The sequence below is a fragment of the Lepidochelys olivacea genome (genome assembly GCF_965140295.1).
Source record: "Lepidochelys olivacea isolate rLepOli2 genome assembly, chromosome: 1".
Lineage (NCBI taxonomy): Eukaryota > Metazoa > Chordata > Testudines > Cheloniidae > Lepidochelys > Lepidochelys olivacea.
Genome location: NC_140411.1, coordinates 200,917,535 through 200,934,710, shown reverse-complemented (window position 1 = coordinate 200,934,710; position 17,176 = coordinate 200,917,535). Strand labels below are relative to the sequence as shown.

Sequence of the window (17,176 nt, the reverse complement as noted above, 5' to 3'; positions counted from 1 at the left end):
ATTTAATAATAGTGAATTTATTTCCATAATGGAGACACACAATATAACCGCTTTTCATGCTTGTACAGTAAATAAAGCCCTTGTTTCTAGAACTCAGTCATTCAGGGGCTTCCTCTGATTTTTCAGGGATCTGTGCTTCCACAGTTGCTTTCAGCATCTCTAAAAATCAAGCTATGAAACTGTAAACCTATCACACGCCAATCAATAGGCTAAAGCCACGGGTCCGATTCTACCTTCACTGAAGGCAGTGCGGTTGCATGGCTATAACTGAGGAGACAGAATTTTACTTGGGATGTTACTCAGACAGTAATCCAGGGAGATTTTTGTGCATTTAGGGCCTGATCCAAAGCTCACTGAAGTTAGGGGGAATATCACTGTTGACTTGAGTGGGTATTGATATGGGCTCTAAAAGCCCAACATTTGGAGGTGCTTTCTTAACATTCTGTGGCAATACCTACAACTCAGTGGAATTGTGTCTAGTTCAAAGGCCAAAAAATGTGCTCATCCAATCAGGAAACAGGATTAGTTACATGGTATTATTTCTATCTACCACAGCTCAAATTTGTGAAAATGGACTTGAGTACACATGGTGAATGGTCTGATCAATCCATAGAGTTAAGAATGAAATAAAATTTGTTGGGTAAATTTTGAATAACAAATACATTTGGGGAAATTATCTGCCTACGGACACCATATGCATAGAAAATACTGGATGAATTTAATCTAAACGATAAATCTCAGCTCAATTTAGGACTGAATGAATAAGGACCTCAAGACTCGGCTGTATGTTTCTGTTTAGTTTGTTTTTTAATGGAAGTATACTTTTATTCTTGAAACTCACATCACATTGAAGATGGAGCTCCAACTTATTCTGGAAATCAATGCATCAAATGAGTCAAAATTAATTCCACCTTTAATGAAATATGTGAGTTTTAATGTCTGTATTTCCATGAACTAAAAAAGTGGGTTACTGATGGTTTACTTTCCATCTCTCCTTGGTGCACAAGGAATGTTTGATTAGCCTCATCCTCAGGCATAACACAACAGCTTCTACTCCATTTAAGGAAGCAAAAGTGCAGGTATTCTGGTTTTATTGTAATTTGAGAGGTAAAAGGGAAGAAGAATTAAATTACTCCTCAGAGAATTCTGCACCAAAAAATTAAAAGTTATGCGCAGAATATTTTAAACTTCTGCAAAATTCTGCAAATTTTATTTGTCAATAAATAAATGTGGCTCCAGCATGGCAGTGAGGAGCACAGGCCACTGGCTGCACTGAAGTGGGAGATCACCCTGAAGCCCCCATCTCCCCCGGTACAGGGACTAGGCAGTGAGGCTGCACCTGACCCTGACATGGTGCAAGGGCTGGGCCTGCCCCAGAAACACCCCAGGGCCCTGCCCCTCTGTGCCAGGTGCACCAAGTGTGGCTGGGCAGGCTCAGCCCAGCAGAATCCAAGTGTGGAGGGGCTTAGAGTGGGGGGGATCCAGGTGTGGGGTGAGAGGTTTCTGTGTGGGACAATCTGGGTGCAGGGGGCTCAGTGGGAGATCTGGATGCACAGGGACTCATTGTGGGGTTCTGGGTGGAGGGGCAATGGGACTATGCAGGGGATCCAGGTGAAGGTGGTTGGGGCTCAGCAGAGGGTCTGGGTGTGGGGGGCTCTGTGGAGAGGTCAGGTGCTGGGGGAGTGGGGCTTGATGGGGTGGGTCTCCAGGTGCAGCTGCTTGGGGATCAGTGAGGTGGGGGTCTGAGTGTGGGGGGCTCGTCGGAGGGATCCATGTGTAGGGGGGTAGGGCTTGTCAGGGTGAGGGTTTGATGGGCCTGCGTAATGGGGGAGCCCCAGCTGCTGCCAAGGGGACGCTACATGCCAGGCTCCTGCTTCTCCCCACGATTCCCCTATCCCCTTTTCTTCTCCATCTCCCTCCCTTCACTCCCACATTCCCCTCCCCCGCTCTATTCCACCCCCACCCCTTCCTGACCCACTGCCTCTTCCCCCTCTACCCCCTCACCTCTCCTTCCCTAGACCCACTGCCTGCACTCACTGTTGTGGCTTTCCTTTGCTTCCCTGCTGTTTTCTGCAGGGAAGCACAGGAATTCGGGGGGTTGGGGGGTGTCAGAGGTGTTTTCTGCAGGTGTGCAGTCACGCAGAATTCCCCTAGGAGTAGAATTAGGATGCTGAGCCAGATCCTGGGCTGGGGTAAATTATCATAGCTCCACTTTGGAGCTGATTTACAAGGGCCAGATCCTCCACTTATGTCACTTGTTAGATTGGAGGGATGAAAAGATTTTTTAACCTTTTGGAACTAGGCACTGGAAAGAAACCAGGTGCATTCACATCACAGAGTGAAGAATTAAGGTCCACTTTGGAGGGAGTAAGCTCCATCTGCCCCCGAACAGTAGAGCTTATTACTAAAGCGACGACATAATATTGACTTGTAGGGTTTGGTATCATATCCAGGTTGGTCTCTTTATTTCGGATAAAATAACTTATATCCATAGTTTTCTTTTGTTGTTAGTATACTGTCAAATGCTTTATTAACATTAAAAATATTTGATGTTTGTTTTAGGAAGTAGCAATATTGACTCATTAAACAATGATGGAAGTATTTATTCTGCAGAACATAAAAGCAAGCCCTGAACTAACAAGTCCCAACGAACACTGCTCTGCCTATGTGTCCTTACAGCTGTTACACTAGGCTCCCTCCTTATGACAATATTCACCAATCATTTCTCCATTGTCATTTTAATGCTTTGTTGCTCTTTGAATGATGGTCCCTGTTGCGTTCCACTGAGGGTTTATGCATGCGCCTAGAGCCGGAGAATTTGAAGGTTGAATGGTCCACTCATTCACCCTTGCTTCGCTTCATGGTTTCCTCCAAGGTGATAAAGGGCAGGGTGGACTGACCGTGCCTCCAGTTTCTTCTCATTGCTGTATGGTCCAGGTCAGAGCTGCTAGTGTTTTGTAGTCTGCGATGCACTTAATAAATAAATAAATAAACAAACAGTTTTACAATTGCATATAGTTAGTTTTATTCTGGTTTTTGCTGTTTTTAGTGTAGTTTAGTGTATAGTCATCATTTCTAAGAGATAAGAGACTTTGGGGAATCCACTTACCAGTGCTGTACCCACGCCACACCCATGCCTAGGTATTGGATTATGCTGAAGATGACGGGGTTCAAGATCTGCACCTCCTTTCCATGTTTCTTCTCAGTTAGCAACAAGCACCAATACTGCCTCTACTTACTGCTTGGGAGAAGCCCACATTTCATCAAGGTGCAGTATCTGCCTGTCCTTCCCAAGCCATACCTGGTTCTCTGCCTCAAGAAGCACCTCATGGAGGTTGCCATGAGGTTACAGTCAGATCCAGGCTGGGGAACGCCCCCCGTGCATCGGCCTGAGAATCCTAGGAGCATGCCTCTGACCATGAAGGCTGAGTCTTGTTTCGATGGTACCAGTATTACGGACCCCATGCTGGGGCCTTGTCAGAAGGCAAGGAAGCATGCACATAAGCATGGCATGGTAAGTCTTCCTCCATGCCCCTAAGGATGATGCACCTTACATGAGTTCCAGCCATGGAGAAATGGTGTGTTCCAAGGCTTGCAAGCAAGACAAGAAATCACACAGATCAGTGGTACCAAGCACTGAGCCACGCATGCCTTCCAAGTCGGCTCCCCTTAACTCAAGGGAACCGTCGATTTCAAGACAGTCCTCTGCTCCGGTTCTGGCTACAGGGAGGTTGGAAATGACGCCAGAGCAACATGAACTCTTCGCCCTGGGGGAACCAAGATCTCCATTCCTTACTCTGCTGCCTGTGCCTATTGAGGTACGATCTCCAACCCAGGGCTTACGTCAGTCAACTTACACTTCCACCTATTTGCCTACAGTTTATATGGTCCACCAGCTCCAATGGTACCAACATGGGAACTGGGATCCGAGTTTTCATCATTGGAGGATTCAGATGAAGTGCAAAGGCCACTCATCTCCTACCACCAATACAAGTGTCCTAAGGGACCACCAGCTTCGTGGCGGTACCCTACTTTCCCGCAACAGAGGAGCCATTGGTATCTCACTCCATGGGGCTCTCTGCAGCATCCGCCGGATGCATCCTGTTGGCCATATTGGGGGTCCTGGCCTCAGTGTCCTCCTTTGTAGCCTTCCCATTCAGCAAGAGAGGGTTCACCCCTATCCCTGCTTGGGGCACCCTCAAGTAGGTGTTTGGAAACAGTTTTGGAGGATGAGCCACTCAGGCCAGTTCTGACAGTATTGAACAGGAATGATTCCCTTCATCCTCTCCAGATGCTGCTGTGACCTCAGCTTCTCCCACACCTGCCAGTTCCAGGATTTCCTACACAGGGTGTCTGAGGACCTTCATATTCTACTGGAAGAGGTACAAGACAAGAAGCATTAGCTTCCGGACATCCTTCATGCCTTGGTACTGGCAGAATTGCTCTACCAATCAATGATGCCATTCTTCAGCTGGCTCGAACTGTTTGGCATACCCTGACCATTTACACACCTAACCCAAAGGGGGCAGAAAAAAGGTATTACGTACCAGATAAGAGGTCTGGGTTTTTATTCTCCCACCTCCCACTCAATTCCCTCATGATCCAAGTGACAATGGAACGGGCCAAGTGGCAGCACCCACTCTCCACTCCGGCAGACAAGGAGGCCAATGGCTGGACCTTTTGGGTTGCAACGTTTTCTCGTTGGCTAGCCTCCTATTTTGGATCTCGAACGACCAGGTCTTATTGGCCAAATATGATTTTCTCAGTAAATTGGAGAACTTTACTGGCAAAGATTGAGCCCATTACCAGGCTATCCTGGATGAGGGCAAACTTGTCACAGATTGAACAGACGTCAAGAACAGCGCTTCAATCTGCTGTAAATGCAGTGGATATCTCTTTGCGCACAATGGCTATGGAAATGGTTGTGCAGAGAGAATTGTGGCTGCATTCATCTGATTTCCCCAGGGAGGTACAAAATACCATAGAGGACCTCCCTTTCAATGAGTCTCCCCTGTTTAACCAGAATTCTAACAGTTCCCTTCATTTCCTCAAGGATTCCAGAGCCATGTTACGATCTCTGGGTATCTATACCCCTGCGCCCAAAAGAAAATTCTACCACCTGCACAATGGCTCAGGACTCCCCAGTTTTTCCACCAACAACCCTATAAACCACCTTGCAAGTGACAGAAGACCCAGAGATCCCGTCCTCTGGGACCATCTTCACAGCCGTCAGCATCACATGCTCATTTCTCTCAGAAGCGATACTTCTGAATGCACCTAGAGAGCCACCAACCACCATGCCTCCTGCCATGCACCTGACCTACCCCCTTCGGGGTGGTCTAGCACTCTTTTTACCAGCTTGGAGTGCAATAACAGATGTGGGTCCTGGATGATGTTCGACATGACTATAAAATCGAGTTCACAAAGCTACCTCATCCACATCCCCTTCCCCAATCCCCCGTCAGGGACCACACCCATGACAGCACACTCACTCTAGAGGTAGACTCTTGACTGCGGAGAGGACTGATAGAACACATTCCTCTGAACTATCAGAGCATGGGGTTCTATTCCACTTACTTCTGGTACCCAAGAAGGATGGGTGGAGACCAATCCTGGACCTCCACCATCTCAGTTGCTTCGTCTGCAAACCCAAATTTCATATATTCACCTTAGCAGCCATCATGCTGGCACTAGAAAGAGAAAGAGGCATGTGGTTTATGGCTCTTGATATGTAGGATGCCTATTTTCACATAGACATCCATCCAACCCACAGAAGGTTCTTGGGATCACGGTAGGCCCTCAGCACTTCCATTATCAGATCCTACCATTTGGACTTACTATTGCTCCATGGGTCTTCACCAAAGTTTTCTCTGTGGTAGTGGCCCACCTCTGGCCTCAGATCTGTCCACCATTGGAGGAAAGAGAGCACTTTGGGGGATTGTCAGCAGAAAGTCCATGGTATGTCACTTGAGTGAATAGACTCTCTGGAGCCACAGCTGAAGACAGTGAAAGTGGTGGCCAAGGAGGGATAGGCAAGTCCTGACCAGAACAGAAGGACTGTTAACTAATTGGGCGACAAGTTCCTGCAGGATCTGGAATCTGTCCCTTGGCAGGTAGGCTCATGCTGAGACCATGTTGATAAAGGTCCCTATGAAATCCAGGGACTGTGTGGGCACCAAAGTTGATTTTTCGACATTTACACTTGCACCCAGGGAGAAAATGAGTCTGAGTAACATGGAGGTCGAGGCTTGAGCCACATCTCTTGATCACGCTGCTAGTAGCCAGGCGTCAAGATAGGGGACTATAAGGACCCCATGTGCTAGATGTGGGCTTCTGGACAATGCTGTGAAGATGGTAAACTTTATAAAAGCTCATCCCTTGAATTCCTAAATCTTTTCCACTCTGTTATGAGATGTGGAATGAGCATGTCAATCTATCGCTCCACATGGAGGTTCGATGGCTGTCATGAGGTTAGGCCATGGCAAGTTTCTTGGAACTTCACTCTGAGATCAAGGTATTCTTTACAGACCACTCATTCCCTCTCTCTCACTATCTGCATGATTCAGTCTGGCTTTCACAATTGGGATACTTGTCATATACTCTCGTCTGAATGATCTAAATCTAGGACTTCAAAGGCTGTGGGGTTGGAGTTATGGAATCACTGATAGGATCACCTATTTGAAGTCGATGATGGAAAAAAAGCTGGAATTCTGGGCTCACTGAGTGGAGGAAAACAACACTGACATTTTCCCAAACATGCATGAATTCCTGACAACAAATGAATTACAGTTGCAGGACAGTGTTAAAGCTTGGGAGTCACCTAATTGGAATTGATACGAGCAATCACTCGAAGAAAAAATGGTTACTCACCTTCTCATAACTGTTCTTCGAGATGTGTTGCTCATATCCATTCCAAAACTGCCCGCCTTCCCCTCTGTCGGAGTAACCGGCAAGAAGTAACTGAGGAGGCGCCAGGTCAGCAGGGTCATATATTGAGTGCCATGGAGGTGCCACTCCAGGGGGCTCCACAGCCGACCCGATGGGTGCTGCTAGGGGAAAAACTTTCTGACCACTATGCACGCAGTGCGCACACACCTAATTGAAATGGATATGAGCCACACATCTCGAAGAAAAACAGTTACGAGAAGAGGAGTAACCATTTTTTCTTCAAGATGTGTGGTCTCTATCTGTATTCCAGTTCCACCCTCCATCTCCTCTACTGTGGATCTGTTTGATTTGCAGTGGAGAAGGAACCGGAGCATGGTGGATCCAGCCAGCCCTTTATCGCCTCTAAGGAAACTATGAGGTGAAGCAATGGCACATGCATGGACCAACGGACACTACTACTTTCAAATTCTCCAGCTTTGGACACGTGGTGCTCATGCGTAAACCCTCAGTGGAATACAGATAGGGACCACATATCTCAAAGAACCTCCAGTTACAGGTAAGTAACCTCCTCATCTAAAGCCTGATCCTGCAAGCTGCAGAGTATCTTCTGTGAGGTGCTGCATGTCCTCAGTTCTTACTGAAGTCAAATCACATGCATGCTCAAATCACTTCCATGCACATGAAGGGACATTGTGCATGGAAGTCAATGGAAGGTGAAGGTATTCAGCGCTTTATAGGTTTGGATTTACTGGTTGTATGTTTGTTTGACTTGATTTGGCAACTTATTCCACACAGTTCCTTCCTTTGTGTGATATAATCCTGCTAAACAGCTATTGAGGAGCCTCTGAACGAGCAGATAACCTGTCTCCTCTGTTCAGGTTCTGACACAGTGCCACTCACAATGGAATCTGAGCACCTTCCAAACGTATTAAAGAGAACACAAGGAGATCTCTTCAGAGCAGAGCATCTGGTTAAACTCTGAGAAATCCCTCTCATGTAATTTTTTAAAAACCTTCATTAGATCTCCTCTATTTTGCCTCCAGTGTGAATAAGAGTTTTTAATTTTCAAACCAAAGTTAATTGTGGTTGTCGTAGCATATTGCAGACTCTCTCAAACTTGGGGTTAGTTATCTGCTGGTGTGAAGGGGCACAGCTGTATGGATTTCAATGGGTCTGAGTCAGTTTACACCAGCAGAGAATCTGTCCCTCTGACTTTCTTTCTGTTTGAACTTCTGATACTGTTACATTGTAAAACATTTTTCCCCATTCCAGGGGCTGTGCTGTTTCCATGCCTTTATTAGTCTCTCTAAAAAACTGATAGCATGCTATTTAAAGTATGATTTAAAAGGTTTTGAAAGTGATTGCTGGCATTGTTGGTTGATTCAAATGGGCATGTGTGTTGTATTAAAATTACTTTCTGTTCTCCCCTCCCACCCTTCTCTTAGAGGTCAGCAAATATATCCATTCCTATGTGTTAATGACTTCATGAAAGTAGCACTGTCCAATGGAAATGATAAGATTGAGTTACCTTATGGAATAAAGAGAGCAGGTAAGTATTTATTAGGGATGTGTACAGTATTAAATGTAAGCTATATCAATGGGTATATCTACACTGCACACTAAGCCTAGATCTGTGGGACCCAGGCTTGTGAACACCAGTGTTTCCACGCCTGTACTTGAGTGTCCACATTGCATTGTACACCTGGGTTTACAGTTGATGACCTGGGTCTCACAGCGGTGCTAACATGTCCATACCACATTATGCAGACCTTCTGACTTGGGTCTGCAGCTTGACTATATCCACACCGCAAAGTGACAGGGCTTGGACCCAAGTCTGGCTCTGACATACCCCCTAGCAGGATCTTAGGACCTGGGTCCTGAGTGCTTGCTGACCTGAATCAGACTGATTTGTGTGTGGAGGGAAGTGGGGCTTGGACTCAAACTTGAGTCAGAGTCCAGGCTTAGTGTGCAGTGTGGACATCCTTAGCATCAATTATTAAATGGATCTTTACTTTTTTTTATTCAGGTACAGTACTATATAATATATATACACACTACTATTGTTAGAGAAGCAGTATGTGGACAAGGGTGATCCAGTGGATATAGTGTAGTTGGACTTTCAGAAAGGTTTTGACAAGATCCCACACCAAAGGCTCTTAAGCAAACTAAGTAGTCACGGGATAATAGGAAAGGTCCTCTCATGGATCAGTAATGGGTTAAAAGATGGGAAACAAAGGGATAAATAAAAGGTTAGTTTTCAGAATGGAGAGAGGTAACTAGCTGTGTTCCCCAGGGGTATGTACTGAGACCACTGCTGTTCAACATAGTTGTAAGTGACCTGGGAAAAGGGATAAACAGTGAGGTGGCAAAGTTTGCAGATGATACAGAATTACTCACGATAGTTAAGTTACAGGCAGACTGTGAAGAGTTACAAAGGGATCTCACAAAACTGGGTGACTGGGAAACAAGATGACATATAAAATTCAATTTTGATAAATACAAAGTAATGCACATTGGAAAACATAATCCCAACTGTACATGCAAAATGATGGGGTCTAAATTAGCTGTTACCACTCAAGAAAGAGATCTTTTGGAGTCATTGTGGACAGTTCTCTGAAAACATCCATGCAATGTGCAGCGGCAGTCAAAAAAGCTAACAGAATGTCAGGAACCATTAGGAAAGGGTTAGATAATAAGACAGTAACTATCATAATGCCACTATGTAAATCCATTGCATACCCACACCTTGAATACAGCATGCAGTTTTGGTCACCCCATTTCAAAAGAGATATATTAGAAATAGAAAAGGTACAGAGAAGAGCAACAAAAATGATCAAGGGTGTGGAACAGCTTGCATATGAGGGGAGATTAAACAGATTGGGACTTTTCAGCTTAGAAAAGAGGTGACTGAGGTGGGATATGATAGAGGTCTATAAAATCATGACTGGTGTAGAGAAAGTAAATAAGGAAGTGTTATTTACTCATAACACAATGACTAAGAATCACTAAATAAAATTAATAGGCTGCAGGTTTAAAACAAAAGGAAGCATTTCTTCACACAACACACGGTCAACGAGTGGAAATTATTGCCAGGGCATGTTATGAAGGCAAAAATTAAAACTGGATTCAAAAAAGAATTAGATATGTTCATGGTAGGTAGGTCCATCAGTGGCCATTTGCCAAGATGCTCAGGGATGTAACCCCATGCTCTGGGTGTCCCTAAGCCTCTGTCTGCCAGATGCTGGGACTGGACAACAGGGGATGGATCACTTGATGACTGCCCTGTTCTGCTCATTCCCTCTGAAACACCTGGCATTGGCCACTGTCAGAAGACAGGATACTGGGCTGGATGGACCTTTGGTCTGACCCAGTATGGCTGTTCTTATGTTCTTGAATTCTTATGGTGTAGCGAGATAAGAGTCAAGGACTACTAAATTCTCATCCCAGCTTTGCCACTCACTCACTGTGTGACCTTGGGCGAGTTGCTTAAGTCCAGACTTTTAAAGAGATTTAGGCATTGCATGTGCAGCATGACAAGGCCAAGTGACTTAGACAGCTAAGTCCCATTTTCAAACATGATTTAGGCATTTGTAGCCCGATTTTTAAAAGTGTTTAGGCATCAAAAGATAGGCACCTAAACACTGTTTAAAAATCTGGAAGGAAGACAATGGGATTTAGGCTCTTAGGTGCCAAAATCACTTGGAAATGGGTCATAAGTGCCTTGCAATGCTGACTGGAGCAATCCCTACATACCTTTAAAATTCTGGGCCTTAATCTCTTTGCGCCTCAGTTCCCCATCTGTAGAATAAGGGTAATATCCTTTCTCTACTTCATAGTCATGTTGGGAGGATGGATTCATTAAAGACTTTGAGGCATTCAAATGCTAATGATGATCAAAAGCCATTCAGTTACCTTAGATAGATAAAATGGCTAACAGTGGACCTTTTAAGATGCCATTTGCGATTCTGGTCCAGGATTCTGGTCCACCATATTTACTGTATTCATCTGTGTCTAATAGTCTCAGATCTGTAGTGTCTGAACATGAATCCCATTCTGTTCTTAGACCCAGGCATGCATGAGGGAGGTAAGGCAGCTGTTTATCCTGGAGGAGCTGTAATAAAACTGTATTGTGAACAAACATATAGTCTTAAATTATGGCAACGTTCTGATTCTATTTTCTGGGCAGACAATGAATGGACAAAAGCTTTTCTAGCTAAAAATGCTGTGGTCAAGGTGACAGGTTTCAGAGTGGTAGCTGTGTTAGTCTGTATCAGGTATGTTTATTTCTGCACTGTGAAGCACTGACCACTTTCATTTGAAACCCTTTTTTTCACTTTCTGCTTTCTAGAGAGTTATTTTCACCTAGCCCTTTCAAGACTGAATAACTGCGGACTATTCAGTGAAGATGATGGGTGAGGTTGTTTTTTGTTTTTGTTACTGTTCTTGTGTTTTACAGTGTAACTGTCAGTCAGAAAGTGAGATCAGTGGAGTTATTCTGGATATACAGTAGTGTGACTGAGATCAGAATCCGATCCACTGTATTTTATATACATATAGTATATATGAATGGTCCCACTGTATAATTAAGCCCAGTTTTAAATTCAGGTAGGGTCAACATTCAATAATTATCTTCTTGTGGGCGAACTTAGAATCTTGATTTTGTTCTGAAGAGGGTTCAGTGCTTTAGGGGGTTGTTAACTGAATATGGGCCCTTTACCCTTAAAGTCTTATTGACCTTAGGGAATTGCAGTTACCCCTGAAGCCCATATTATGACTTTCCTATTGAAAAGTCTGAGTGTAGGCCAGCCTAAGAAGATTTTAGTGCGAGTTCAGAAGGCAAGGTTGAGGTGGGTTTTCAACAGGTCACCAACAGTGGCCATGTCTATAATGGGGAAATTTACCAAAAAAAGAAAAAAAAATTTAAAAAATCTAGTAGTTCTAATACAGATTCAACTTCATTATTATGTGCCTAGTCTCTTCCCCTATGTTGAGCCCCGAAAGACTGTCTCTGGCAATCTAGTGATTGATAGGGAATGGGGATGGAATGGAACACACTCTGTGGATTGCTCATTGACTACCATTATTAGGTTTTAGCCTTTGAGGTCTTCTAGGTGGACACCACTTTTTCTGGACTTTGATTTCTTAGTAGGGTCGCATATTTTCAAACTAGCTAACCACACTCAATCACCAAGCAACATACACGTCATTGTACCCCACACACCAAACAAGGTGCAGTTACCATATTTCTGGTTAAGGTGGAAAGTACTACATAAGTTTTGATACAAAGAATATCAATGCTTATTGTACTTTATTATTTTGTTTATGTCTCTTTGTCCTCAAAGAAATTAAGCTATAAATTATTGTTCTGCATCAGAATGCCAAGGGCATATTTTAAACATACTGCTTGGACTCTGCATATTGTAACTTAAGAAACTGGGGGCTAAGCCCAAGCTTTAGCTTATTTTAGGCCTCTGTTTTAAACATAGGAAAATGGTCATTTTTAACATTGGACCAATTTTTTTCCCCCAGGGAGCTCTGAATTTTTAAAAAAAGCCTTCCTGTTCTCACTTACAGGTGGTCTGACATCAGGCAGTCTCAGTCAGGGAGGTGAGGATCAAGGGCCAGATTTGTAAACTATTTAGGCACCTAAGGCTGCCTGTTCCCACTAGCTTCCTATCTGCATCTTTAGATGCTGATGTACTTTAAAAAAACCTGGCCCCTAGAGACCAGTGCAGAAGCTGCTCATAGGGTAGAGGAGTGGCAGCTACTTAATGGCAGAAGACTTTGCACATTGAAAGAACATGCTGCTGCTCAGTGGCATCTTGAAGGAAGCAAACCCACAGATGTTGGTTCAGAAGATCATTGTATTCAGTAGTGTCTATGGTGACTATGTCAAGAGTCTTTTAGTCATTTTGATAGCAGAGCAAAACCAGGTAGCAAAATTAAATTTAGCAATTCTCACTATAGATCAAAAGTAATACAATGGTTGTTTATCCATTTAATGTTGTTCTCCACTCAAAATTTGGTGTGTGTGTGTGTGTGTGTGTGTGTAATGTTTAGAGGGTTTTTTTCATTTTTGTTGCAGTATTATAGATTGTGTTTATACTACTAATCAGTAGTGTGGTTACTTAACAGACAGTAGTTTAAATAAGCCTAAATGTGATGACTAGGTGCTATGTATTCTATTTTAATTAATCTAATTTGTGCGGTATGTACAGAGCATGAATCACTATAGTATCTAAGACAGGGGTGGGCAAACTACAGCCCACAAGCTGCATATGGCCCACCAGCCGTTTTAATCCAGCCTCAAGTTCCCTCTGGGGAGCGGGGTTTGGGGCTTGTCCCGCTCCTGTGCTCCACCCAGGGAGCAGGGTCAGGGGCCGCTCCATGCGGTTCCTGGAAGCAGCGGCATATCCCCGCTCCGGCTCCTATGCGTAGGATCAGCCAGGGGGCTCCGCATGCTGCCCCCACCCCAAGCGCCACCCTTGCAGTTCCCATTGGCTGGGAACCACAGCACGAAGAGCCGCCTGGCCATGCCTCTGCATAGGAGCCAGAGTGGGAACATGCCGCAGCTTCCGGGAGCTGCTTGAGGTAAGCGCTGCCTGGAGCCTGCACCCCTGACTGCCTCCCATGCCCCAGCCCCCTGCCCCAGCTCTGATCCCCGTCCTGTCTTCTGAACCCCTTGGTTCTAGCCTGGAGCCCCCTCCTACACCCCAGGCCCTCTCCGGAGCCCTCACTTCCAGCCTCATGCCCTAGCCTGGATCCCCCCCCCGCACCCTGAACTCCTCATTTCTGGCCCCACCCCAGAGCCCGCACCCCCAGCCGGGGCCCTCACCCCCTCCCGCACCCCAACCCCCAATTTCATGAGCATTCATAGCCCGCCAAACAATTTCCATATCCAGATGTGGCCCTTGGGCCAAAAGATTTGCCCACCCCTGAACTAAGAGTTCTGGGTATATGTGTACATGTATATAAGATACTGTAGTATACAACATTAATCATTGGAAAGAATCCTCAAAAGCCCTATGTAGAACAGCAATTAAGTAATTAAACAATTTAGTATTACTGCAATTTAGCCTTGTTTACTCAAAATATACGGTGATTTGTCCAGTAATCTTTCTCATTCTGGTTCAGACTTTGTTTGTATAAAGTGGACCATGGCCATGAAGACATGTACCTCAAATCTGTATAAAAATAAGCGAATTATATGGGATACTGGTAAAACTGTCCAGAGTGAAAAGGGGAGGGAAATGGTGTTGTTTTTTTATAGTGATGAAGTTTTGAAATCCAGTCTTAACTGAAATGCATATTTTGCAAAAGCCTATTTTGCAAACCCTGCCTCAAATTAGTAGTCCTACTGAAATCAGTGGAATTACTGACTTGAGTAAAGGTTTGCAGAGTTGAGCCATAGCTTTGAAATGCTGCATTGCATGTACTTTCAAGCATGCCAGTTCCTTATATGGGATACTTATATTCATGATACTTACTTGTTCTCTCATCAGAACTCTTATTCAAATCCTGGCTTCCATTAGCAATAAAAGTAGCTACTATAAATGCATTATGCAATAGTAAACATTTCTTTTCCACCCATCCCTTGCCAAATAGCCTCAAAGAAAATCATATAAACTTCTTCACAGCCTCCTGTTTAGGGAGGCTGAGATGATGCAGTGAAATAGTGGAATGAGTCTTCTATCTATTTGGAATGCCATGCTTAGGAAGGAGCTCTCCCATAGTACTTTTAAACTTTAAAGGCCTTGCTTTCATTTTAAAATTAGTCTTTTAACATTGGAAAATGCAAGAAGAGGCACTTTACAATAAATTAAATATTTAAATTAAAATTAAGTTTTTATAACTTCAAATTAAGAGGCTCCCCAGCATGATAAATCCAAGATTTTGTGTGTGTGTGTTTGGAGAAAGGAGACATTGCTGGACACATGAGTAACCCAGATATTAATATAACAGAGCAGTGGTCCTTTAGATTTCTGATCTCCCAATGTGTTAGACACAATTATTTATCCCCTTCTCCCACTACCCCCTTTTTAAATATGATATTAGTAGACAGACAGTACTTGAGGTTCAATTTACAGTAGTTATGGTTAACTCAGAGCACACTTACTGCCAATTAACTATTCATAGATTCATAGATTCATAGATATTTAGGCCAGAAGGGACCATTATGATCATCTAGTCTGACCTCCTGCACAATGCAGGCCACAGAATTTCACCCACCACTCCTAAAAAAGACCTCACACCTATATCTGTGCTATTGAAGTCCTCAAATTGTAGTTTGAAGACCTCAAGGAGCAGAGAATCCTCCAGCAAGTGACCCGTGCCCCATGCTACAGAGGAAGGCGAAAAACCTCCAGGGCCTTCCAATCTGCCCTGGAGGAAAATTCCTTCCCGACCCCAAATATGGCGATCAGCTAAACCCTGAGCATATGGGCAAGATTCATCAGCCAGATACTACAGAAAATTCTTTCCCGGGTAACTTGGATCTTACCCCATCTAAAAACCCATCACAGGCCATTGGGCCTTTTACCATGAATATTTAATTACCAAAACCATGTTATCCCATCATACCATCTCCTCCATAAACTTATCGAGTTTAATCTTAAAGCAAGATAGATCTTTTGCCCCCACTACTTCCCTCGGAAGGCTATTCCAAAACTTCACTCCTCTGATGGTTAGAAACCTTCGTCTAATTTCTAATCTAAATTTCCTAGTGGCCAGTTTATATCCATTTGTTCTTGTGTCCACATTGGTACTGAGTTTAAATAATTCCTCTCCCTCTCTGGTATTTATCCCTCTGATATATTTATAGAGAGCAATCATATCTCCCCTCAACCTTCTTTTAGTTAGGCTAAACAAGCCAAGCTCCCTGAGTCTCCTTTCATAAGACAAGTTTTCCATTCCTCGGATCATCCTAGTAGCCCTTCTCTGTACCTGTTCCAGTTTGAATTCATCCTTCTTAAACATGGGAGACCAGAACTGCACACAGTATTCCAGGTGAGGTCTCACCAGTGCCTTATATAACGGTACTAAAACCTCCTTATCCCTACTGGAAATACCTCTCCTGATGCATCCCAAGATGACATTAGCTTTTTTCACAGCCATATCACATTGGCAGCTCATAGTCATCCTATGATCAACCAATACTCCAAGGTCCTTTTCCTCCTCCGTTACTTCTAGTTGATGCGTCCCTAGCTTATAACTAAAATTCTTGTTATTAATCCCTAAATGCATGACCTTACACTTCTCACTATTAAATTTCATCCTATTCCTATTACTCCAGTTTACAAGGTCATCCAGATCCTCCTGTAGGGTATCCCTGTCCTTCTCTAAATTAGCAATACCTCCCAGCTTTGTATCATCTGCAAACTTTATTAGCACACTCCCACTTTTTGTGCCCAGGTCAGTAATAAAAAGATTAAATAAGATTGGTCCCAAAACTGATCCTTGAGGAACTCCACTGGTAACCTCCCTTCAACTTGACAGTTCACCTTTGAGTAGGACCCGTTGTAGTCTCCCCTTTAACCAATTCCCTATCCACCTTTCAATTTTCCTATTGATGCCCATCTTATCCAATTTAACTAATAATTCCCCATGTGGCACAGTATCCAACGCCTTACTAAAATCTAAGTAAATTAGATCCACTGCGTTTCCTTTATCTAAAAAATCTGTTACTCTCTCAAAGAAGGAGATCAGGTTGGTTTGGCACGATCTACCTTTTGTAAAACCATGTTGTATTTTGTCCCATTTACCATTGACTTCAATGTCCTTAACTACCTTCTCCTTCAAAATTTTTTCCAAGACCTTGCATACTACAGATGTCAAACTAACAGGCCTATAATTACTTGGATCACTTTTTTTCCCTTTCTTAAAAATAGGAACTATGTTAGCAATTCTCCAATCATACGGTACAACCCCTGAGTTTACAGATTCATTAAAAATTCTTGCTAATGGGCTTGCAATTTCTTGTGCCAATTCTTTTAATATTCTTGGATGAAGATTATCTGGGCCCCCCGATTTAGTCCCATTAAGCTGTTTGAGTTTCGCTTCTACCTCAGATATGGTGATGTCTACCTCCATATCCTCATTCCCATTTATCATGCTACCATTATCCCTAAGATCCTCTTTAGTCTTATTAAAGACTGAGGCAAAGTATTTGTTTAGATATTGGGCCATGCCTAGATTATCCTTGACCTCCACTCCATCCTCAGTTTTTAGCGGTCCCACTTCTTCTTTCTTTGTTTTCTTCCTATTTATATGACTATAGAACCTTTTACTA

The 17,176-nt window shown here is 43.7% G+C and overlaps 1 protein-coding gene across 2 annotated transcripts in view; it reads left to right on the top strand.

Annotated features, from left to right (window-relative positions):
* The window catches only part of ST3GAL6 (ST3 beta-galactoside alpha-2,3-sialyltransferase 6), a 98,609-nt gene that overhangs the window by 54,034 nt on the left and 27,399 nt on the right, over positions 1-17,176 (top strand). For both annotated transcript variants that reach the window (XM_084651236.1, XM_084651235.1), the window contains exons 5-6: positions 8,334-8,437; positions 11,237-11,300. In XM_084651236.1, the coding sequence (XP_084507362.1) occupies positions 8,334-8,437; positions 11,237-11,300 (168 nt within the window). The remainder of the gene's footprint in view (positions 1-8,333; positions 8,438-11,236; positions 11,301-17,176) is intronic.